We start from the raw sequence: 20118 nt of genomic DNA, 5'->3' as shown, positions 1-20118 counted from the left end.
TTAGCCCTGAGCTAACATCTGCTGCCAATCCTCCTCTTTTTTCTGAGGAAGACTGGCCCTGAGCTAACATCTGTGCCTATCTTCCTCTGCTTTTTATGTGGGACCCCTACCACAGCATGGCGTGCCGAGCAGTGCCATGTCCATACCCGGGATCCGAACCGGCAAACCCCAGGCTGCCAAAGCAGAACGTGTGCACTTAACTGCTGCGCCACCGGGCCGGCCCAAAGCAGTGAATGTTTTAATTTGCAGGAAAAAATTGAAAATGAAATTTTGAATCCTGTGACAATAACAAATCTATATAAGTATGTCCATGTTTTGCAAGTGGAAAATATCTTTGATGGAAAAATATCTTGTTAGCGACCATTGACCTCACTTTGGTTTTCAAACAATTTGTTTCATATTAACACTTGTGAAATATCTCCTAGCATACAATTTTGGATTGCTTATATTTATCTAAGATTATTCCTTCTACTAGTTTTCATAAAATCTTTAACCAGATTTATAAGTCTCTCGACTTGCTTCTTTCTCAGGAAAGTGTTGGCTGATAGCATTTTATTCTGTACAAAAGTTAATTTACCCCTTTGGTCATAGCATGTTTATTCCCTTTCCTCAGGCTGTTTTATGTATCCTTCCTCTTATTAAGTTGGGGGAGTAATTTTATACTTTCGATGCAAAACATGTCCATATTTGGTCTTCAAAAAATATGTCCTGATGATCTTTGACTTGTAGTTGTAAGCTTTTTGAGAAAATAACTGTGTATCCTCTGTGACGGTATAAGCGATGGTTGGTAAGGATTCAGTTAAAAATAGGGAAAAACACAGGTTCTTGCCTCAAAGTGTAAAGGACTCAATTTAGGGAGAGGAAAACCCCTCCTTCTGATTTTTTTTAGCACATATTGAAATATGATCGCTATTATTTAATTTTCTTTCTTCCCCTTTTTTTTGTAGGGAAAAGAGATATAAAACTCTTTAGAGATTTTTTTCAACAGTATTTACTATGATAATTCACTAAGTGCGATGATATTTAAGGGCTTTGGGTACTAATTAGCCTAGAGCTGTAATTATATTGGAGAGCACTTTTGACTTCAAAATAAAATTCCTAAAGAGTTAGAAATGCTTTCCTTCAGCCTGCAAAGATAAGAGGAGTCTGAATTAAATTGAGCAGTGATTTATTTCCGTTAGGTGTTATTACTGGTTCTCCTACTCTGTCCATGTTTGTATTTCTTTCTGCCATTTAAATGTTATTATTTTTAAAAAGTAGTTAATAACACAAGCTAGTGTTTAGACAACATTTTTAATAAACATAAATTGGAATTGTGATGTTAAAAATCAAATTAAAGCATATGGAAATGGAAACATGATTTTCTTCCACATTTAATTATTTACTAGAAATAATATTCACACTGTAAGATTATAGATAAAAGACAGCTGTTATTTTTCACAAATGTGCACTTCTGATGGGTTTTCTTTTTTCCTTCTCCCCAAAGCCCCCCAGTACATAGTTGTGGATTCTAGTTGTGAATGCCTCTGTTTGTGCTATGTGGGATGCCACCCTAGCATGGCCTGCTGAGTAGTGCCGTTGCTGCGCCCAGGATCTGAACCAGCGAAACCCTGGGCCACCGAAGTGAAGCACACGGACTTAACCTCTCAGCCCTGGGGACAGCCCCTCCCTGTGCACTTCTGCTAAACTATATATGTATATGTATACTATTTTTTTAATATTTTTTTTTAATTTTTTTTTCTTTTTGAGGAAGATTAGCCCTGAGCTATCATCCGCTGCCAATCCTCCTCTGTTTGCTGAGGAAGACTGGCCCTGAGCTAACATTGTGCACATCTTCCTCTACTTTATATGTGGGACACCTACCACAGCATGGTTTGCCAAGCGGTGCCATGTCCGCACCCGGGATCCGAACCTGTGAACCCCGGGCCACTGAAGCAGAACGTGCGCACTTAACCGCTGCGCCACCAGCTGGCCACTATATATATATACTATTTTTAAATACAAAGTCTTCTTTCCTCCAGTTAGTGCACTAGTAATAAATATTTTCATGATTAAAATATATAACTTCCTTTAATAAAAATAAGAAATGTCAAATTATATAGTTTTAAAATTTATGATCTTATTTATATTCTCTCCTTCAACATAGATTCTACTGAAAAATTCAAGCCTGAAAAACTTAGTGTATAATGCCACAATTATTGGAAGAGATGCCACTGATTTCTCCCTCTCCCAAACAGGAAACGTTGTGACAATTCCTCCAAAGTAAGTTTTGTTTTGTTTTTTACTTCACTGTACATATCAACCCTAGAGATTTAATGTGTATTACAACTTTAAAAGAGTGATCTGGATTTGTTTTCAACTGATATGTATATAATGAAAAGACTGTCACTCACACATAGGTAAATTATTCCTATGTTGCTGAGATTCCTCACCAGTTTTGTTAAAATAATTCTAACAACTTAAAGCAGCTGATTTTTGTGTATGCATTTCATTTTAGCTTATTTTGCATGCATATGGGCCCTAGAGATTAGACTATAAGTTGTTTGTTTATGTACTACAGGTCTCTTTCCTGCAGGAAACTGGAAACAGTCTGTGCTAGATTTATGTATATATAAAACATATGTAGTTGTTTCTGAAAAGCACTGTGCTCATTGTAGAAATTTAGAAACTATGTAAGTATAAAGAACAAAAAATGTAAAAGCCTGATAATCTTACCTCAAAGACACTCCCAACGTTGCCATTTTTCTCTGTCCCTTCATGGTCATACATATGGATCAATCGATTGATCTATCGATCGATGCAGAGATATCGAGATACAGAGATATATGCAGGTATATAAACTCCCAAATTGTACTAACATTCTATGGAGTCTCATTTTTATCTGATTTGATCCACATGATACTTGTTCAATGTTTCTACTGCCATCCTACACCCAAAAATAAAGTGCAAATGAAACCCTCAGAGAATAGCCTTGAGGAATAAAATATGAGCACAACATATGACTTTTCCCAGATCAATAAATCCTATTTAATATGCCAACAGGGGTTAATGATGCAAATACTCTTATTACATAATACAATGGATGATATGAGAATAGCTGTGTGAGTACCACAGAGGTTGACAAATTTGATAACCACTAATAGATTTTAAACAGTCTTGAATTTTAGTCATTGCTTTTGCATATAATAATTTTTTCCCAGTGCAAAGTGACAGAATGTAACTACTAAAGTTACTTCGCTGGTTTACTTTTTGATTTTTTGCTACATGTTAACATGAGTTACTTTTCACACTATAATCTTTATTGATTGTAGTATATCAAACACAGGAATAATTGGAAATGGGGGCAGTTTTCAATTAGTATTTAAAATACCAAGAAACCCAGTTGCAACAGTGTCCTTGGCTTGTGTCATTAGCCTGTGTTTGTTTTCCTCAGTTACTGCTCCATGCTAAAGGAGTATACAATTTATAAATTCTGAAACATTCATGATTGGGGCTATATCCGAATTGAATTAAATATGAGGGAAATAATTCCCCGATCACCTGTTTTTATGTTATAAATTAAATCATAGAGTAAAACTCCTTATAAAAATATTCCACACATTTTCTTTTTAGTGTTACTTTTTTTCATTGAGATAACATTGGTTTATAACATGATGTAAATTTCAGGTGTACATCATTATATTTCAATTTTTGTGTAGATTACATCATGTTCACCACCCAAAGGCTAATTAAAATCCATCACCACACACGTGTGCCTAATCACCCATTTAGCCCTCTTCTCTCCTGCCTTCCCCTCTGGTATCCACGAATTCAATCTCTGGCTCTATGTGTTTGTTCTTGTTTTATTTTCTATTTATGAGTGAGATCATATGGTATTTGACTTTCTCCCTCTGGCTTATTTCACCTAGCATAATACCCTTGGCCCATCCATGTTGTTGCAAATGGCCAGATTTCATCATTTTTTATGGCTGCGTGGTATTCCATTGTGTATGTATACCACATCTCTTTATCCATCTGTCCCTCAATGGGCACCTAGGTTGCTTCCAAGTCTTGAATGATGCTGCATTGAGCATAGGGGTGCATGTATCTTTAAGCATTCATGTTTTCATGTTCTCTGGATAAATACCCAGCAGTGGAATAGCTGGATTGTATGCTAGATCTATTCTTAATTTTTTGAGGAAGCTCCATACTGTTTTCCATAGATATTGAACCAGTTTGCACTCCCACCAGCAGTGTATGAGAGTTCCCTTTTCTCTACATCCTCTCCAAAACATATTGTTTCCTGTCTTATTAATTATACCATTCTCGGGGGAGTGAGGTGATATCTCATGGTGGTTTTGATCTCCATTTCCCTGATAATTAGTGATGTTGAACATCTTTTCATGTTCCTGTTGGCCATCTGTATATCTTCTTTGGATAAACGTCTGTTCAGATCTTTTGCCCGTTTTTTAATTGGGTTGTTAGTTTTTATGTTGTTGAGATGTATGAGTTCTTTGTATATTTTGGATATTAATTCCTTATCAGGCATATGGTTTGCAAGTATCTTCTCTCAGTTGTTAGGTTGTCTTTTCGTTTGGTTGATGGTTTCCTTTGCTGTGAAGAAGGTTTTTAGTTTGATGTAGTCCCATTTGTTTATTTTTTCTCTTGTTTCCCTTGCCCTGTCAGACATGGTACACGAAAACATGCTGCTAAGACCAATGTCAAAGAGTGTACTACCTATGTCTTCTTCTAGAAGGTTCCTGGTTTCAGGCCTTACATTCAAGTCTTTAATCCATTTTGAGTTAATTTTTGTGTATGGTGAAAGATAATGGTCTGCCTTAATTCTTTTGCATGTGGCTGTCCAGTTTTTCCCAACACCATTTATTGAAGGGACTCTCCTTTCTCCGTCGTATGTTCTTGGCTCCCTTATCGAAAATTAGCTGCCCATAGATGTTTGGGTTTATTTTTGGGCTCCTGATTCTGTTCCATTGATCTGTCTGTCTGTTCTTGTGCCAGTACCATGCTGTTTTGATTACTATAGCTTTGATTACTATAGCCTTGTAGTATATTTTGATATCAGGGAGTTTTGTTCTTTTCCTTCAAGATTCTTTTGGCTATTTGGGGTCTTTTGTTGTTCCATGTAAACTTTAGGATTCTTTGTTCTATTTCTGTGAAAAATGTCATTGAAATGTTGATAGGGATTGCACTGAATCTGTAGTTTGCTTTAGGAAGTATGGACATTTTAACTATGTTAATTTTTCTAATCCAAGAGCACGGAATATCTTTCCATTTCTTTTGTCTTCTTTTTCTTGGAACAATTTTTCATAGTTCTCAGTGTATGGGTCTTTCACCTCCTTGGTCAAGTTTATTCCTAGGTATTTTATTCTTTTTGTTGTGATTGTAAATGGGATTGCCTTCTCAATTTCTCTTTCTGCTACTTTGTTGTTACTGTATAGAAATGCAACAGATTTTTCTATGTCAATTTTGTATCCTGCAACTTTACCATATTCATTTATTATTTCTGAAAATTTTTTGGTAGATTCTTTAGGGTTTTCTATATATAAAATCATGTCATCTGCAAATAGTGACAGTTTCACCTCTTACATTCCAATTTGGATCGCTTTTATTTATTTTTTTTGCCTGATTGCTCTGGCTAGGTCTTCCAATACTATGTTAAATAAGAGTGGTGAAGTGGGCATCCTTGTCTGATTCCTGTTCTTAGAGGGCTAGCTTTCTGTTTTTACCCGTTGAGATTGGTATTAGCTGTGGCTTTGTCATATATGACCTTTATTATGTTGAGGTACTTTCCTTCTATACCCATTTTATTTAGAGTTTTTATCATAAATGGATGGTATAGCTTGTTAAATGCTCTCTCTGCCTCCTTTGAGATGATCATGTAATTTTTATTCTTCATTTTGTTAATGTGGTGTATCACATTGATTGATTTGTGGATGTTGAACAGTCTCTGCATCCCTGGAATAAATCCCACTTGATCGTGGTGTATGATCTTTTTAATGTATTGTTGTATTTGATTTGCTAGTATTTTGTTGAAGACTTTTGCATCAATGTTCATCAGTGATATTGGCCTATAATTTTCTTCTTTCGTGTTGTCCTTGCCTGATTTTGGTGTCAGGGTAATGTTGGCTTTGTACAATGAGTTAGAAAGCCTCCTCTTCAATTTTTTGGAAGAGTTTGAGAAGGATAGGTATTAAGTCTTCTTGGAAGATTTGATAGAATTCACCAGGGAAGCCATCTGGTCCTGACTCTTATATTTTGGGAGGTTTCAGATTACTGTTTTGATCTCCTTACTGGTGATTGGTATATTCAAATTCTTTATTTCTTTTTGATTCAATTTTGGAAGCTTGGATTATTCTAAGAATTTATCCATTTCTTCTAGATTATCCAATTTGTTGGCGTATAGCTTTTCATAATATTCTCTTATAATCTTTTGTATTTCTGAGATGTTGGTTTTAATTTCTCCTCTTTCATTCCTGATTTTATTTATTTGAGCCTTGTATCTTTTTTTCTTGGTGAATCTAGCTAAAGGCTAGTCAATTTTGTTTATCTTTTCAGAGAATCAGCTCTTAGTTTCACTGATTTTTTTCTACTATTTTTAGTCTTGATTTCATTTGTTTCTGCTCTGATTTTTATTATTTCCTTCCTTCTACTGATCTTGGACATTGTTTGTTCTTCTTTATCCAGTTCCTTTATGTGCACCATTAGATTATTTATTTGAGAGTTTTGTTGTTTGTTGAGGTAGGCCTGTATTACTATAAATTTTCCTCTTAGGATTGATTTTGCTGTATCCCAGAAATTTTAGCATGTAGCATTTTCATTTGTATCCAGATATGTTTTTTATTTCTTCTTTGACCTGATTGTTGTTCAGTAGCATTTTGTTTAATCCCCACGTATTTGTGTCTTTTCTGATTTTCTTCCTGTAGTTGATTTCTAGTTTCATACCATTGTAGTCAGAAAAGGTGGTTGGTATTATTTCAGTCTTCTTAAATTTATTGAGACTTGTTTTGTGGGCTAATAGTGATCTGTTTTGGAGAATGTTCCACGTGCATTAGAAAAGAATGTGTATTTTGTGGTTGTTGGATGGAATGTTCTTTATATATCTTCTAAGTCCTTCTGGTCTAATGTGTCTTTTAAGGCCAATGTTTCCTTATTGGTCTTCTATTTGGATGACCTATCCATTGGTGTATGTGGAGTGTTAAAGTCTCCCACTATTATGTTACTGTCTGTTTCTCCTTTTGTGTCTGTTCATAATTGCTTTATTATTTAGGTGTTCCTATGTTGGGTTCATAGATATTTACAAGTGTTATATTCTCTTTTTGGATTGCTCCCTTTATCATTATATAGTGCCATTCTTTGTCTCTTGTTACAGTTTTTGTTTGAAAGTCTATTTTGTTTGATATAAGTATTGGCACCCCAGCTTTCTTTTCATTTCCATTTGCATGGAGTATCTTTTTCTGTCCTTTCACTTTTAGTTTGTGAATATCTTTAGCTCTGAAGTATTTCTCTTCAATGGAGCATATATATGGGTCTTTTTTATATCCAATCAGCCACTCCATGCCTTTTGATTGGAGCTTTTAGTCCATTGATAATTAAAGTAGCTGTTGATAAGTATGTACTTATTGCCATTTTGTTACTTTTGTCTGAGTGTTTTAGTAGTCCTTCTCTATTCCTTTCTTCTCTTGCTCTCGTCCCTTGTGGTTTGATGCCTTTCTTTAGTATTACTTTTGGGTTTCTTTCTCTTATTTTTTTTTGTATTTATTCTAGGTTTCTGGTTTGCGATGACCATGAGGTCCGTATATAATAATCTATGTATATATCAATCTATATTAAGTTGATATTCTCTTTAGTTTGACCTGTTTCTAAAAGCTCTACTCTTTTCCTCCCCTCCTGCCACATTTTATGTTTATGATACCATATCTAACTTCTTTTATTGTGCTGGTGATCCATTACCCCATTATCATGGGAATAGATAATTTTAGTACTTTTGTCTTTTGACCTTCATATTAGCTCCAAAAGTGGTTGACCAGCTACCTTGTGGTATATTTGCCTTTACCAATGAATTTACTGCCTTTTTTGGGGGAGAATTTTCTTATTCCTATTTGTGATCTTCTATTTTCTACTTAAATAAGTCCCTTTAGCATTTCTTGTAGGGCTGGTTTCTTGGTGATAAACTTTAGTTTTTGCTTGTCTGGGAAACTCTTTATTTCTCCCTCTATTCTTTTTTTTTTTCAGGAAGATTAGCCCTGAGCTAACTACTGCCAATCCTTCTCTTTTTACTGAGGAAGACTGGCCCTGAGCTAACATCCATGCCCATCTTCCTCTACTTTATATGTGGGACACCTCCCACAGCATGGCTTTTGCCAAGTGGTGCCATGTCCACACCCAGGATGCTAACTGGTGACCCTCGGGCTGCCGAGAAGCAAAATGTGCAAACTTAACTGTTGCGCCACAGGCTGGCCCCTCCCTCCATTCTTAATGATAACCTTGTTGGGTAGAGTATTCTTGGCTGTAGGTTTTTCCTTTCAGCACTCAAAATATATTGTGCCACCCCCTTCTAACCTTTAAGGTTTCTGCTGAGAAGTCAGCTGATAACCTTATGAGGTTTCCTCTGTATGTAACTTGTTGCCTTTCTCTTGCCGCTTCTAAGATTCTTTCTTTATCTTTAATTCTTGACATTTGAAATATAATGTGTCTTGGTGTGGGCCTCTTTGGATTTATCTTGGTTAGTGTTCTCTGTGCTTCCTATACCTGGATGTCCGTTTCCTTCCTTAGGTTAGGAAAGTTTTCAACTATTAGTTCTTCAAATAGATTCTCTGCCCCTTTGTCTCTCTTCTCCTTCTGGGACACCTATAACATGGATGTTAGTGCACTTGATGTTGTCGCAGAGGTCCCTTAGACTGTCCTCATTCTTTTTAATTCCTTTTTCTTTTATCTGTTCAGCTTGGGTGATTTCCTTTAGTCTTTTTTCCAGCTCACTGATCTGTTCTTCCATACCATCTACTCTACTCTTGATTCCCTCTAGTGAATTTTTCATTTCCAGTTTTGTATTCTTCACTTCTGATTGGTTCTTTTTATATTTTCCAATTCTTTGTTGAAGTTTTCACTGAGTTCATCCATTCTTCTCCCAAGATCAGTGAGCATCCTTATGACTTTTTGTTTGAACTCTTTGTCAGGGAGATTGTTTATCTCTGTTTCATTCAGTTCTTTTTCTAGGGTTTTGTCCTGTTCCCTTATTTGGAACATATTTCTTTGTCTCCTCATTTTTCCTCTTTCTGTGTGCTTGTATCTACGTATTAGGTGGGTCAGCTATGTCTCCTGATCTTGGAGAGGTGGCCTTATGTAAGAGATGCCTTATGAGTCCCAGCAGTGTGCTTTCCTCTTCTCACCAGTCCCAAGTGTTCCATCAGTGTCCCTTGTGTGGGCTACATGTGTCCTTCTGTTGTGGCAGGGTTGCTTTTGCTGCAGGTGGCCAGGGAGGCTAGGCTGGCTCCTGGTCTGGCTGGTTGTAAAGCTCAACTGCATGTGGCTCTGCTGTGGACCTTTCAGACACTTTATCAGGTGCAGGGACCCCCAGCACAGTTGACTACACAGTCTAATAGCGCATTCCCATTGCAGTTTTTCTGTTAAGTGAGTAGGCCCCCAGTGTGGCTGGTTGCTAGGCTCAGGGGCTTACAATTGCTGTAGGACTCTGGCCTGAAAGGCTCTTGTCATCTTCCTCAGGCTTGCAGCTGAGTCGGGCCAGTCCCAGTTATGGAAGCACCCAATTGTTTTAGGCTTTGGAAAGTGGAGCTGATACCCTATGTGGCTGTTTGACAAGCACAAGTCTGCTGCAGCTGACAAGCTCCACCACCCACAGGGCCACACACCCCATCAACACAGTCCTGCCACATGTGCACCCCAGCTCACTGAAGCAGACCCAATTGCTCCAGTGTAGGGGCTCCACACGCTCCAACAACGCAAGCGTACCCCTCACACTCACACTGCCCTGCTGAGTTGGACTTACTTGCCTGACTGCAGAGGTTCCAGCTTCCCTACCTCTGTGGGCCCACAAGTTGCCTGTAGGCTTGCTGTTTAGTGGGGTGAGTCCCTAGGGTGAGCTGCTTGCCCCGGCTGAGCTGCATTAAATTGGTGCTCTAGTGGGTAGGGCAGACCCCTGTGCTGACAGGCAAGGGGAAGAACTCCAGTGGCATCTGCCTCATCCATGTCAGCACGCCTCTACTAGGTCACAATAATGACTGCTGCCAATGTCTCAGTCCCTCGAGAGGTCTCACCTCTCAACAAGATGCACCGACCTATTAAGTGAGTCTCTTTACCAAAGGACTGCGTACATTTCTGGTGATTTTAGGGTGCTTTCTGAAATTGGTAAATTTATGTGTGGGACCTTTAAGAGCTGGCTTTTTTCCTCATGTCTGATAGCTTTTCTGGGGGCATTCCCTATTGTAGTTAGTAGCCAGAAAAGCCAGATATTATGACACTTGTCTCAGTTGTACTGAGTCCAAAAGCTGCTTATTGTGATAATGCTCCACTGCTCAGATCCCCCACTCCTCCAGGTAAGGCTTCATACCTTAAGTTTGCTCCTGGCTGGCTGTGAGATGCTGCAGCTAGAAGGCGGCTTTTTTCTCTCTAGAAAGGAATTTCTCAGTCAGCACTGTCCCTTGTTGTGGGGGTTCTTTTTGTTCAGTTTTCAGTTCTCTCTTAGGGGTAATTGTTCCAAGAGTAGTTGCAAATTTGTTGTGTCCATGAGAGGAGGTGAGTTCAGAGTCTGCCTGCACTACCATCTTGACACCATTTGTACATTCCACCCATTTTCCAAGTTATACTTCTTACATGTCTGTTATAAAACACAACTTTGGTAATACAAGTTCATCTGGACATTGTCACGGTACCATTTGTCTTCCCTTAAGTCTTTGACAGTTGAGATCTGTTTTCTGCCCTTCAAATAGGATGATACAAGTGAAAAAGATTTGGGTTTCTCCCCTATTTTTTTTCACTCATAAACCTAATAGCCTCTTCCAGTATTTTTTTCTTCTTCTTCTCCCTACACCCCCCTGTACATAGTTGTATATTCTAGTTGCAGGTCCTTCTGGTTGTGCTATGTGGGACACTGCCTCAGCATCACCTGATGAGCGGTGCCATAGTCCGCGCTCAGGATCCAAACCAGGGAAACCCTGGGCCGCGGAAGTGAAGCACATGAATTTAACCACTCGGCCACAGGGCTGGCCCCTCTTCCAGTATTTTAAATCTCTCATTAAGTGGAACTTCTTCCTAACAACTACCCTAAACCCCTGAGATTTTAGCTTAAGACAATATTTCTTTTTAATGAAATTAACATATATAGTTTGTCTGTTTGTTTGTTTGGTGAGGAAGATTATTGTCCCTGAGCTGCCTTCACTTATGAGGAAGGTTGTCCCTGAGCTAACATCTGTGCCAGTCTTCCTCTATTTTATATGTGGGGTGCTGCCACAGCATGGCTTGATGAGTGGTGTGTAGGTCTGTGCCCAGGATCCAAACCCATGAACCCTGGGCTGCTGAAGCAAAGTGCGCAAACTCAAACACTATGCCACTGGGCTGGCCCCAACATTTACAGTTTTTATTGTAAATGTACAACCTGTATATTGTAGAAAATTGGACTGTTACAGAAAACTATAAAGAGGAAAACAAAAATCACCTAGAATCCCATCAGATAAACACAGCTAATTTATGAGTTCATTTCCTTCCAGTCATTTTATATGCACAAGTATGTGGCTTGTTATACCATATGTATTGTTAGCTATTTACAAAATAATGCATCATATATGTAAATGTTAAAAATACTTAATATTTATTAAACATGTTTTGACCATATTGTACATGTACATAGTCTTGTCTTCAAGTTATTTATCTTTTTTTTATCAAAATTTAGCTTGCACATGCTTTAGCAACTCAAATATGTAGAGGAGTTTAAAATGAAAAGCAAGTTCTTTTTCCCTCACATCCCTGTCTCCAGAGATCCACTTCTTGAGGCACCTGCTCTTTCAGTTATGTCTAATTTGAGTTCTTCTGATGGTTACCTCCGTAAATATTTAATCTACATATCTTTGTCAATATTTTTGATATATCAACTTCAGAAATAATCTATTGACATATAGCTAGAATATTTAATGGTCTAGCTTACTTACTGCTGTAGATTTATTGCCCTGCCACCCAACATCACCAGTTTTATCTTCTGTTTATTACTTTTTCAAGAGTAAAAATGTATTTTATAAATATTTCTTATACCATCAATATATAAAGTGTCTTTTGACTCCTTTTTTAAGCTGAGAAAATTAGTAAATTCTAAAGAAATACTGAAGAGATGTCAATATTGGGATTTTCTTTATTTCTCTTTGGATAGAAACTAATATCTTTCTTAGTTTACTCACTATTTATTTTTACAAAAATCCTTATGAAACCTTCTAATAAAAAGTATTGGAGAGGTAAATTACCCAAGATTTTGCTTTTTTGAAGCATGTCTTTTTACTACCCTTACATTTGATTTATATTTTCTTGGTATGTTATTCTAAGTTGAAAAGATTTTTCCTCATAACTCTTAAAATAATTGTTCCACTGCCTCATACTATTCTGTATTTGTGATGAGAAAGTCTATATAAGTCTATTTCTGCACACCTCTTGAAATTTTTAGGATCTTCTGTTGTGTTCTTATGTTGTTCCAGAATACATCAAGGAGGGTCTTTTTTAATTGTCTGCATACACAGACACTTCTTTCATTATGAAGTTGTTTATCATAAGCTCTGGAAAATTCTCTTAAATTGTTTCTTTCTTAATTTTCTCCCCTCTGTTTTTCTCTGTTCTCGTTTTCCAACCTTTAGTTCTTAGATATTGAACCTGTTAATTGTATCCTCTATCCTATGACTAGTATTTTTCATCTCATTGCTTTTTCGTCACTTTATCAATGTTGCCTTTTCCACCTGTTTCCTGTGGGAGAGAGAGAGAGAATGAAAGACTCTCTATACATATATATTTGTAAGAGTACTTTCCTTTTCAGTGAATAACCCTATTTCATAGCATCCTATTCTTAAATTGAGATTGCAGTATCTTTGTAAATGTCTCTGACTTTTATGTTCTCATCTATTACCTGTTATTATATTTTCTTTGATGTCAGTTATGTTGGTTTATCTTGGTCTCAGTGTTTCATATTTAAGGATTCATTCTAATGACTTGTGATACTTGTTTATCCATTCATATGTAATAATAAGGCAATAGAAGAGTATATTGTGAGTCTGTATATGCACAGGTTTGTCAACTGACAGACTTCGCTTTAGAGTAAAAAACATCCTACTTTTATGCCCAATTTCCTGGCATTGTGCACTGGCCTTGGGCAGAGTGGGGTTGTCTGAACTCCATCTTGTCTTCCATTCAAGTGGGCATCTCCGGAAATGGCCTCTCCAGGAGTCTCCAGGGCAGCTTTGTTTCTTTTATTAGCCTCTGTGTAGATGCTCATTGATAGCTTCCTCTAACTAGAGGCTTTAAAAAAAAAACCCTTTATTATAATTTTAATGAGATTTTTCTTAGAGAGCAAGGTGATGAATCTGGGCTTCAGATGCCGCTGGGGTCTAGAACCCTTCTATTATGTCTTTTAACAATTACGTGCTGAGCCTTGATACTGACATGCACAGGCTCTATGATCCAGCCTTGTTTTTCGTATTTGGAAAATGAGAATCAGAATTATTTACCAACAGTTTTGTCAGTAATAAATGTAACTATATAGGCAAAACACCTAGTAGTGTAACTGGAACTTATAGGAAGCAATCAATAAGTATTTGCCCCCTCGCTCTAAATTCAAAGTGCTGGTGATTCATAGATGAAAATACATCAACACTACCCACATGTTTACACTCTAGCAGGGTGCCCTACGAGCAAACACACAATGAAGATATAATTTGATAATTATTTTATTCGTGACATATGCATAGAACTAGAGGAAAATGGAAAAAAGAAGCACCTAAGTGTTCTTGGGCAAATCATGGAAGGGTTCCCAGGAGAGGTAATGCTTAATTTTTAATGTATATGGAAAACAATTATTCACTTTTCTGGATGCGTTTTCTTTTGTAAGCTTTAATACTGTTATTAGGTGGTCCTTTAAGTATCTCTTTAGCTATACTAAATAATTTTATAGTCTTTGTGTTTTTCAAATAGGGTTCAGAAAATTTCTTTAAAAAATCTGTGCTTTTATTATTATCAGATATTATATAATTATCCATGTATCATCCTGTCTTAGCTTCTACTTAATCACTATTAATAGTGGCTCTTTCTGCCAGCTGTGGACTTACATTCCCAGCGATATCATTAATATAGAAAAGATTAAACAGCTACACTAACATAGAAGCATGTTTGTTTCTGCATCTAACTTGATGACTACATTTAGCTGTAACCATAGAGTAGCTGCCATAAAAGTGAAAGTATACTTTTAGAAAGCTAGCCCTGGTGGTCTAGTGGTTAAGATTCAGTGCTCTCACCACCATGGTCAGGTTCATTTCTCCATCAGGGAACTACACCTCTTAGCTGTCGGTTGTTATACTGCGGCAGCTGCATGTTGCTGTGATGCTGAAAGCTATGCCACCAGTATTTCAAGTATCAGCAGGGCCACCCATGGTGGACAGGTTTCAGTGGAGCGTCCAGATTGGAAGAAGAACCTGGCCACCCACTTCCAAAAAACTTGGCCATGAAAGCCTTATGAATAGCAATAGTGCATTGTCTGGTAGAGCTCCGAAAAATGAGAGGATAGTGCAAGAAAGACCTGTACACAGCTGTACACAGCTGTACACAGGGTTGCCAGGAGTCAGAATCGACTTAAGGCACTAACAACAAAAATACTTTTAGAAAACCATTCTGTTTCTTTTTTTCATTATTATTCTCATTGAGCCTTATGGGCACTGACATTGATGTGTTATAAATTTAACATCTTTTCTGAAAGCCAAGTTGAGGTAGTTTATGAGATACATGTAATATCAAGGATATTTTTTTTTAAATGAGGAGGAGGCAATTGGAAAAAAAAGAAGCAAAAAGATAAGAAAATGAAGATGAAACCTATAGTTATACACGTCTGGAGCCCTAGGACACTTACCTGAAATGGACCACCCGTTTGCTTCTGAACTTTCTAACACATTCAGGAAGAAATCCTGTCCTTTACTTGCTTCATTATGAGTACAAAATTTTTAAAAGGAACATCTATACTCAAGAGAAGCTCAAATTTTTATGGTCCTAAAACTAGCCAATGACATAAAAAGGATACTGTATTTTAAAATGTATTTCATAGGACTTAAGCATAGTCATAAATTCACTTAAGTGCATGTTATTTAGATTATGATCATTCTTGAACACCTTTCTTCATCAGCTACCACGGAGATCCAGTCCATTACCAAGTCCTATTGATTTTACCAAGTATATCTTACATTTGGCATCTTTTCACCTTATCTGCCTCTTCCATTCTAATTTGATGAACCATCATCTTTAAACTGGGCCGCTACAATAGACTCCTAGTAGGCTTCTTTGCAATACATCCTCTATATTATAATGACAATATTTTTTTAAATGCAAATTTGTTACTTAGGTTATTCTTCTGCTTAAAATATTTCCATAGTTTCCCATCACCATTAGGATACAGACTGAATATCTCAACCTGGTCCATGTGGCCTTTCATGGCTGGCTCTTGGCTATATCTTGCATCACTAACACCCTTGCTCTCTAAGCTTCAGATCCCCTGGCTTTTGGCAAGTTCTTCAAACGCATAATTCCTCATATCAGAGGGCTTGGATTCCTTCTTTCCTTCCCTGCTCATTCTAGCTAACTCATTCTCATCCTTCACATCCCACCTAACATATCCCATCAGACTATATCACACTTTCCAGTCTAGGTTCTCATAACATTTATAGCACAGACCTCATTTGTAATTTCACATTTATTTTGTGATGACATAGTTAATATCTGCCATGTCCTGTAGAAGGGAAGATCCAGGAGATCGGGAATAGTGTGTTTTTTTCTAATTATTGTATCCCAAAAATCTAAAACGGTGCCTGGAACATTATAAATTCTCTATAAATATCAGTTGAATGAATGAATGGCTTTATCTAATGATGAATTTTAGAATATCTGGAAAAGTCCTAAATCACTCGTAGGTATTCTAACACAGAATTTGAGCCTATACACCCAGAAAAAGATCTCAAGGTCAAATAGCCTTTGTTTTTCAAGTCCATGAGCTTTTCATAATGGCCAAGGAAATGTCCTCTTGCACAAATTGAGGAGATCAGTTATGACATTTCTGAGTAAAAACCATCCCCACTCCTGCTAGATGTAAGCTATAATCTTCCCTAAAAAACAATTTTGAGAACATTTCTGTTGATTTTGAAAGTCCCTCATTCACTTTACTCTTTGCCACTGCCTAGACTGACACATTCAACAATCATTCCACAAGAATTCTGGGGCAGTTAAGCTGAAGTTTGACACTGAGGATCTATTTCCATCTCCATTCCCAAATATCTGTATCCTAAGAGAAGGCGATAGGTGATAGTTTGTACAAAGGAATATCTATGATATGGTGTATAATGCTAACTATGCTAAAAGCCAGAGCGAAAGCAAAAGGTAAAATTTCCCCAAGATTTATCACCCACAGCTCTGGCAAGGCAAGGCTGAAAGATTCAGCCAGTAAGGAAACACTAAGTCCATTTTTTTATTTGGCGAGTTCATTACGTACATAAACAGTGAAAACAAAGTAATCAAAGGGGGCAGATCCTCATGTCCCTTGTGCAGGACAACATCCAAACAAAAGGGGCCAGATGACTGCATCATGGATGGTAGGACACGCTGCTGCTGACAGCCAATTTTATGCTGCAACTGAGCAGTTTGATAGCCTGTAGCTCTACCCTGAAGGGGGCTAGGCAGCAAGCCTCATACCTCATCAGAATCTAGGAGGCAATGAGGAACTGGTGACAGCCTGTCAGGGGAGCTAGGGAGGCAAGTGAGAAACGTCCCCTAGCAGCTCTTCCCGAGCCTCCATGCTCTTATGTAATGAGAGGATTACAGGACTTTCCGCCAAGATTGATACTGCAGTTAGGCCTTGCATACATGGCGTATGTGTTGTCATGTAAGGTTGCCAGGGTGCCACAGTGTATTCATTCCTCTACAAACAGGTAAGTGACATCTCCAAGTCCATAGACTCCCTACCATTTTGCCATGTTTTAGACTAGAAAGTTGAAGTTTAAGGGAGATGGACATGCTTTTTTTAATTCCTTCTTTGAATCAAGTGTTTCTCTCAAGTAAAAATCATGCTATTTATATACCATTATTTTGATTTGAGATTTGAATTTTATTTTCAACCACAGCGTTACATATTTTTTTGAATTCTTAGCTTTTCTCATTTTTTTCTCTGTGTGATCAAAAACCAGTGGTATGACTAAGTATTTGTGTAAATGGTAGCACAGAATGTCCTGTGAACCTCACACAAAAATGTATATGATTTCCTATGGCTAGCTGTTAGAAAATCCAATATTTGGCAGATTATATACATTTGAAGGCAACTTTAGATTTTATACGCTGGATCAAGATGTTTTAACTGGTGACAGTAACTAGGTTGCAGGCTTCCTGAGGTCTGTAACCGTCTTTAATTTTCTTGTAGAAGTAAGTATATTGCCGAGTGTAGGCACTGGGTACATGATCTACACTGAATAGATGCTTATTCGTTGGATCTTTTCAATACAATATTTTCTCTTTTACCTTTTATTAAACAGAGACCAAGTTAATCTCACTGTGAAATTCATGAGTCGCTTCCTTCATCCTGCTGAAGCTTTACTGATACTAATTTCAAAACCTAGGAATGCAGTAAGAGGCACTACGATGGCCTTTGCTCTTAAGGGTGAAGTGCTCAATTTTAAAGCCATTGTAAGTACATTCTCCCTGTTTTGTATGTCTTTGTTTCTCTTCTCAGGCCAGGCCATGGAGTTGCCCACGCACGATTGTTCTTTCAGGTTTTATTTCCATGCAGCTCTTATTCTTTGAGAGCGTTTGTGTCCAGACACACAGATGTGCACATACTTAGATTTGCACGATTCTTGGCTTCTGGGTCTCTGATATTCTTGCCCTGACACTCTTTCTGTGTCTCCAGTTTTATAGTCTCCAGTTTTATAATAGAATTTAAAAGGACTTGTATTGATTGTTACTTTAAGGTCAGATTTTTAGGATCTGATTTCGTTCTTTTCATGATGGAGTTGTCCACTACACACATAGCAATTTACATGCCCTTCTGCCATGGAAACTTGGGATTTAAGTTAAAGCAGTCCCTGGGCCTTTGACTGTTTTTGTTTGAATTAAACATTAGTGGTTTAGACAGCAAAGAAAATGTTTCTCTTCTCTGATAGCAACATTCATCAATTTATCTTGAGTGTCCTGTGGATCAAATCGATGGTAAAGATGATGCTAAGACTGGCATTTATTGAGAAGTGATGATGTTCCAGTTCTAACTGTTTATATGTCAAAGGATAGGGAAAAAGGATTGTAAAATCTCTGTCAAATGTTTGTGACATTGCTATGATTGACTTTTTATAGCCATTATTTTGTTTAAATATTATTTTCTACCATGGATGTCTGGTAAAAAAGAAGTAAATGTGTTGTGTTGCCAGATTTCCATATAGATTGTAGAGAATTTTAAGTGTGCAGTGTCATGAGTAGCAGGTAAAGAGAATGAGTAGTAATGGACAGTTGTGTGAGGAGAGCATTAAGACAGACTGGCTTATTGGATAATGACACCCAGAACAGGAAGTAGGCATTTGATTGTCACAGAGATGTGTATTGTGATCTTTGAATTTCCTCCTAAATAATGAACTCTTAGACTTCCCAACCCTCTTACACAAATTCTCTGAAACAAAACGTTGCTTTGCCACATGTGTCTTAGAGACATGGATGGTTTTAGCCTGTTGTTAGCATGGCTCTGGGGCAGAAAAGCTGACACCTGAAGCTCATGCAGTCTCTGTTTACTTCTCCATCTGGCTACTCATGGTCTTAGTCACCAGGAAGTGGATTGGATAATAATGGAGAAATAAAATAAGGTAAGAACATGATCAGTCTAAAAATGTATAATTCCTAGTATCTTTTCCTTCATGGAAGTCCTTTGGGTAATTTGAAGTTTTAATTTTACATTTGTGCTTTTATTATAGTACGGATATGTCAGTGTAGCCACCCCATTACAAACGTAGGCATGTCACACTCACACACACTCATACACAGATATTCGCGCACTCACACACTCCTGCCTCTTCCTTATGCCATGTGTATTAGGTATATATATGATTGATTAATTTGCCTGTGAAATCATGTTCAGTCATTAACAAAACCAGTTGTAAGGAAATCAATTTGGGAGACACTAGTGTAACAGATAGTTCAGGTGTTAGCACTATGGGTCGGTGATGATGTTAAATCTATTTTTATTCTTTCCTCCCAGATTTTGGCAGTACAATGTTTGTGGGAAAGGGGAATTATGTAAATTAATATCACTGTAATACTTTAAGTTTATATTTTATAATTCAGGATAGTCTTTTTTGTTATTATCATATAGTATGTTTTATTTATTTTTACTTTAGGAAATTATAAAATGCAAATCCCCATGTTATAAATGGAAAGAATTCACTGTGAATGTTAAAAATCCCTTCAGTACTGCTGGGGACTTCAGGTAAGTTATTGTTTTAGTGTAAATTCATTGCAATTAGCCATATCCAATCTTAAGGGAAATATGTAATTTTCTTCAACATGAATCATTTTGAGGAGAAATGTTATATATTTATGTTGCTATAAATTTATAAGCATCATCAGGTAAAACAGAAGAAATAATCAAGGTAAATCAGTTTTCCTCGAAATGCTATTTGATCTATACAAAGTGAAGACTGATCATATCAAATTTATGAATTTTATCTATAAGCTTTGTTTATTGAGATGTATTATTCTTTCAATTTTTAAAAATTTATAATTAATAGACTTTTTTACTTCTATTCCATCTGTATTTTATTCCATCTGTTGATTTCCAAAAGTGAAATATTGATTCAAGCAGAAAATGCATTTTTACTTAAGGAATCATGATTAATTAAAACAGCACATTAA

The 20118-nt window shown here is 37.0% G+C and overlaps 1 protein-coding gene across 2 annotated transcripts in view; it reads left to right on the top strand.

Moving 5' to 3' along the window:
• The window catches only part of CFAP47 (cilia and flagella associated protein 47), a 431185-nt gene that overhangs the window by 198976 nt on the left and 212091 nt on the right, over positions 1–20118 (top strand). For both annotated transcript variants that reach the window (XM_046672810.1, XM_046672809.1), the window contains exons 37-39: positions 2147–2262; positions 17760–17910; positions 19605–19693. In XM_046672810.1, the coding sequence (XP_046528766.1) occupies positions 2147–2262; positions 17760–17910; positions 19605–19693 (356 nt within the window). The remainder of the gene's footprint in view (positions 1–2146; positions 2263–17759; positions 17911–19604; positions 19694–20118) is intronic.

This window comes from Equus quagga, chromosome 10 (assembly GCF_021613505.1).
Source record: "Equus quagga isolate Etosha38 chromosome 10, UCLA_HA_Equagga_1.0, whole genome shotgun sequence".
In the NCBI taxonomy this organism is placed as follows: domain Eukaryota; kingdom Metazoa; phylum Chordata; class Mammalia; order Perissodactyla; family Equidae; genus Equus; species Equus quagga.
This window is presented reverse-complemented; position numbering and strand designations above follow the sequence as displayed.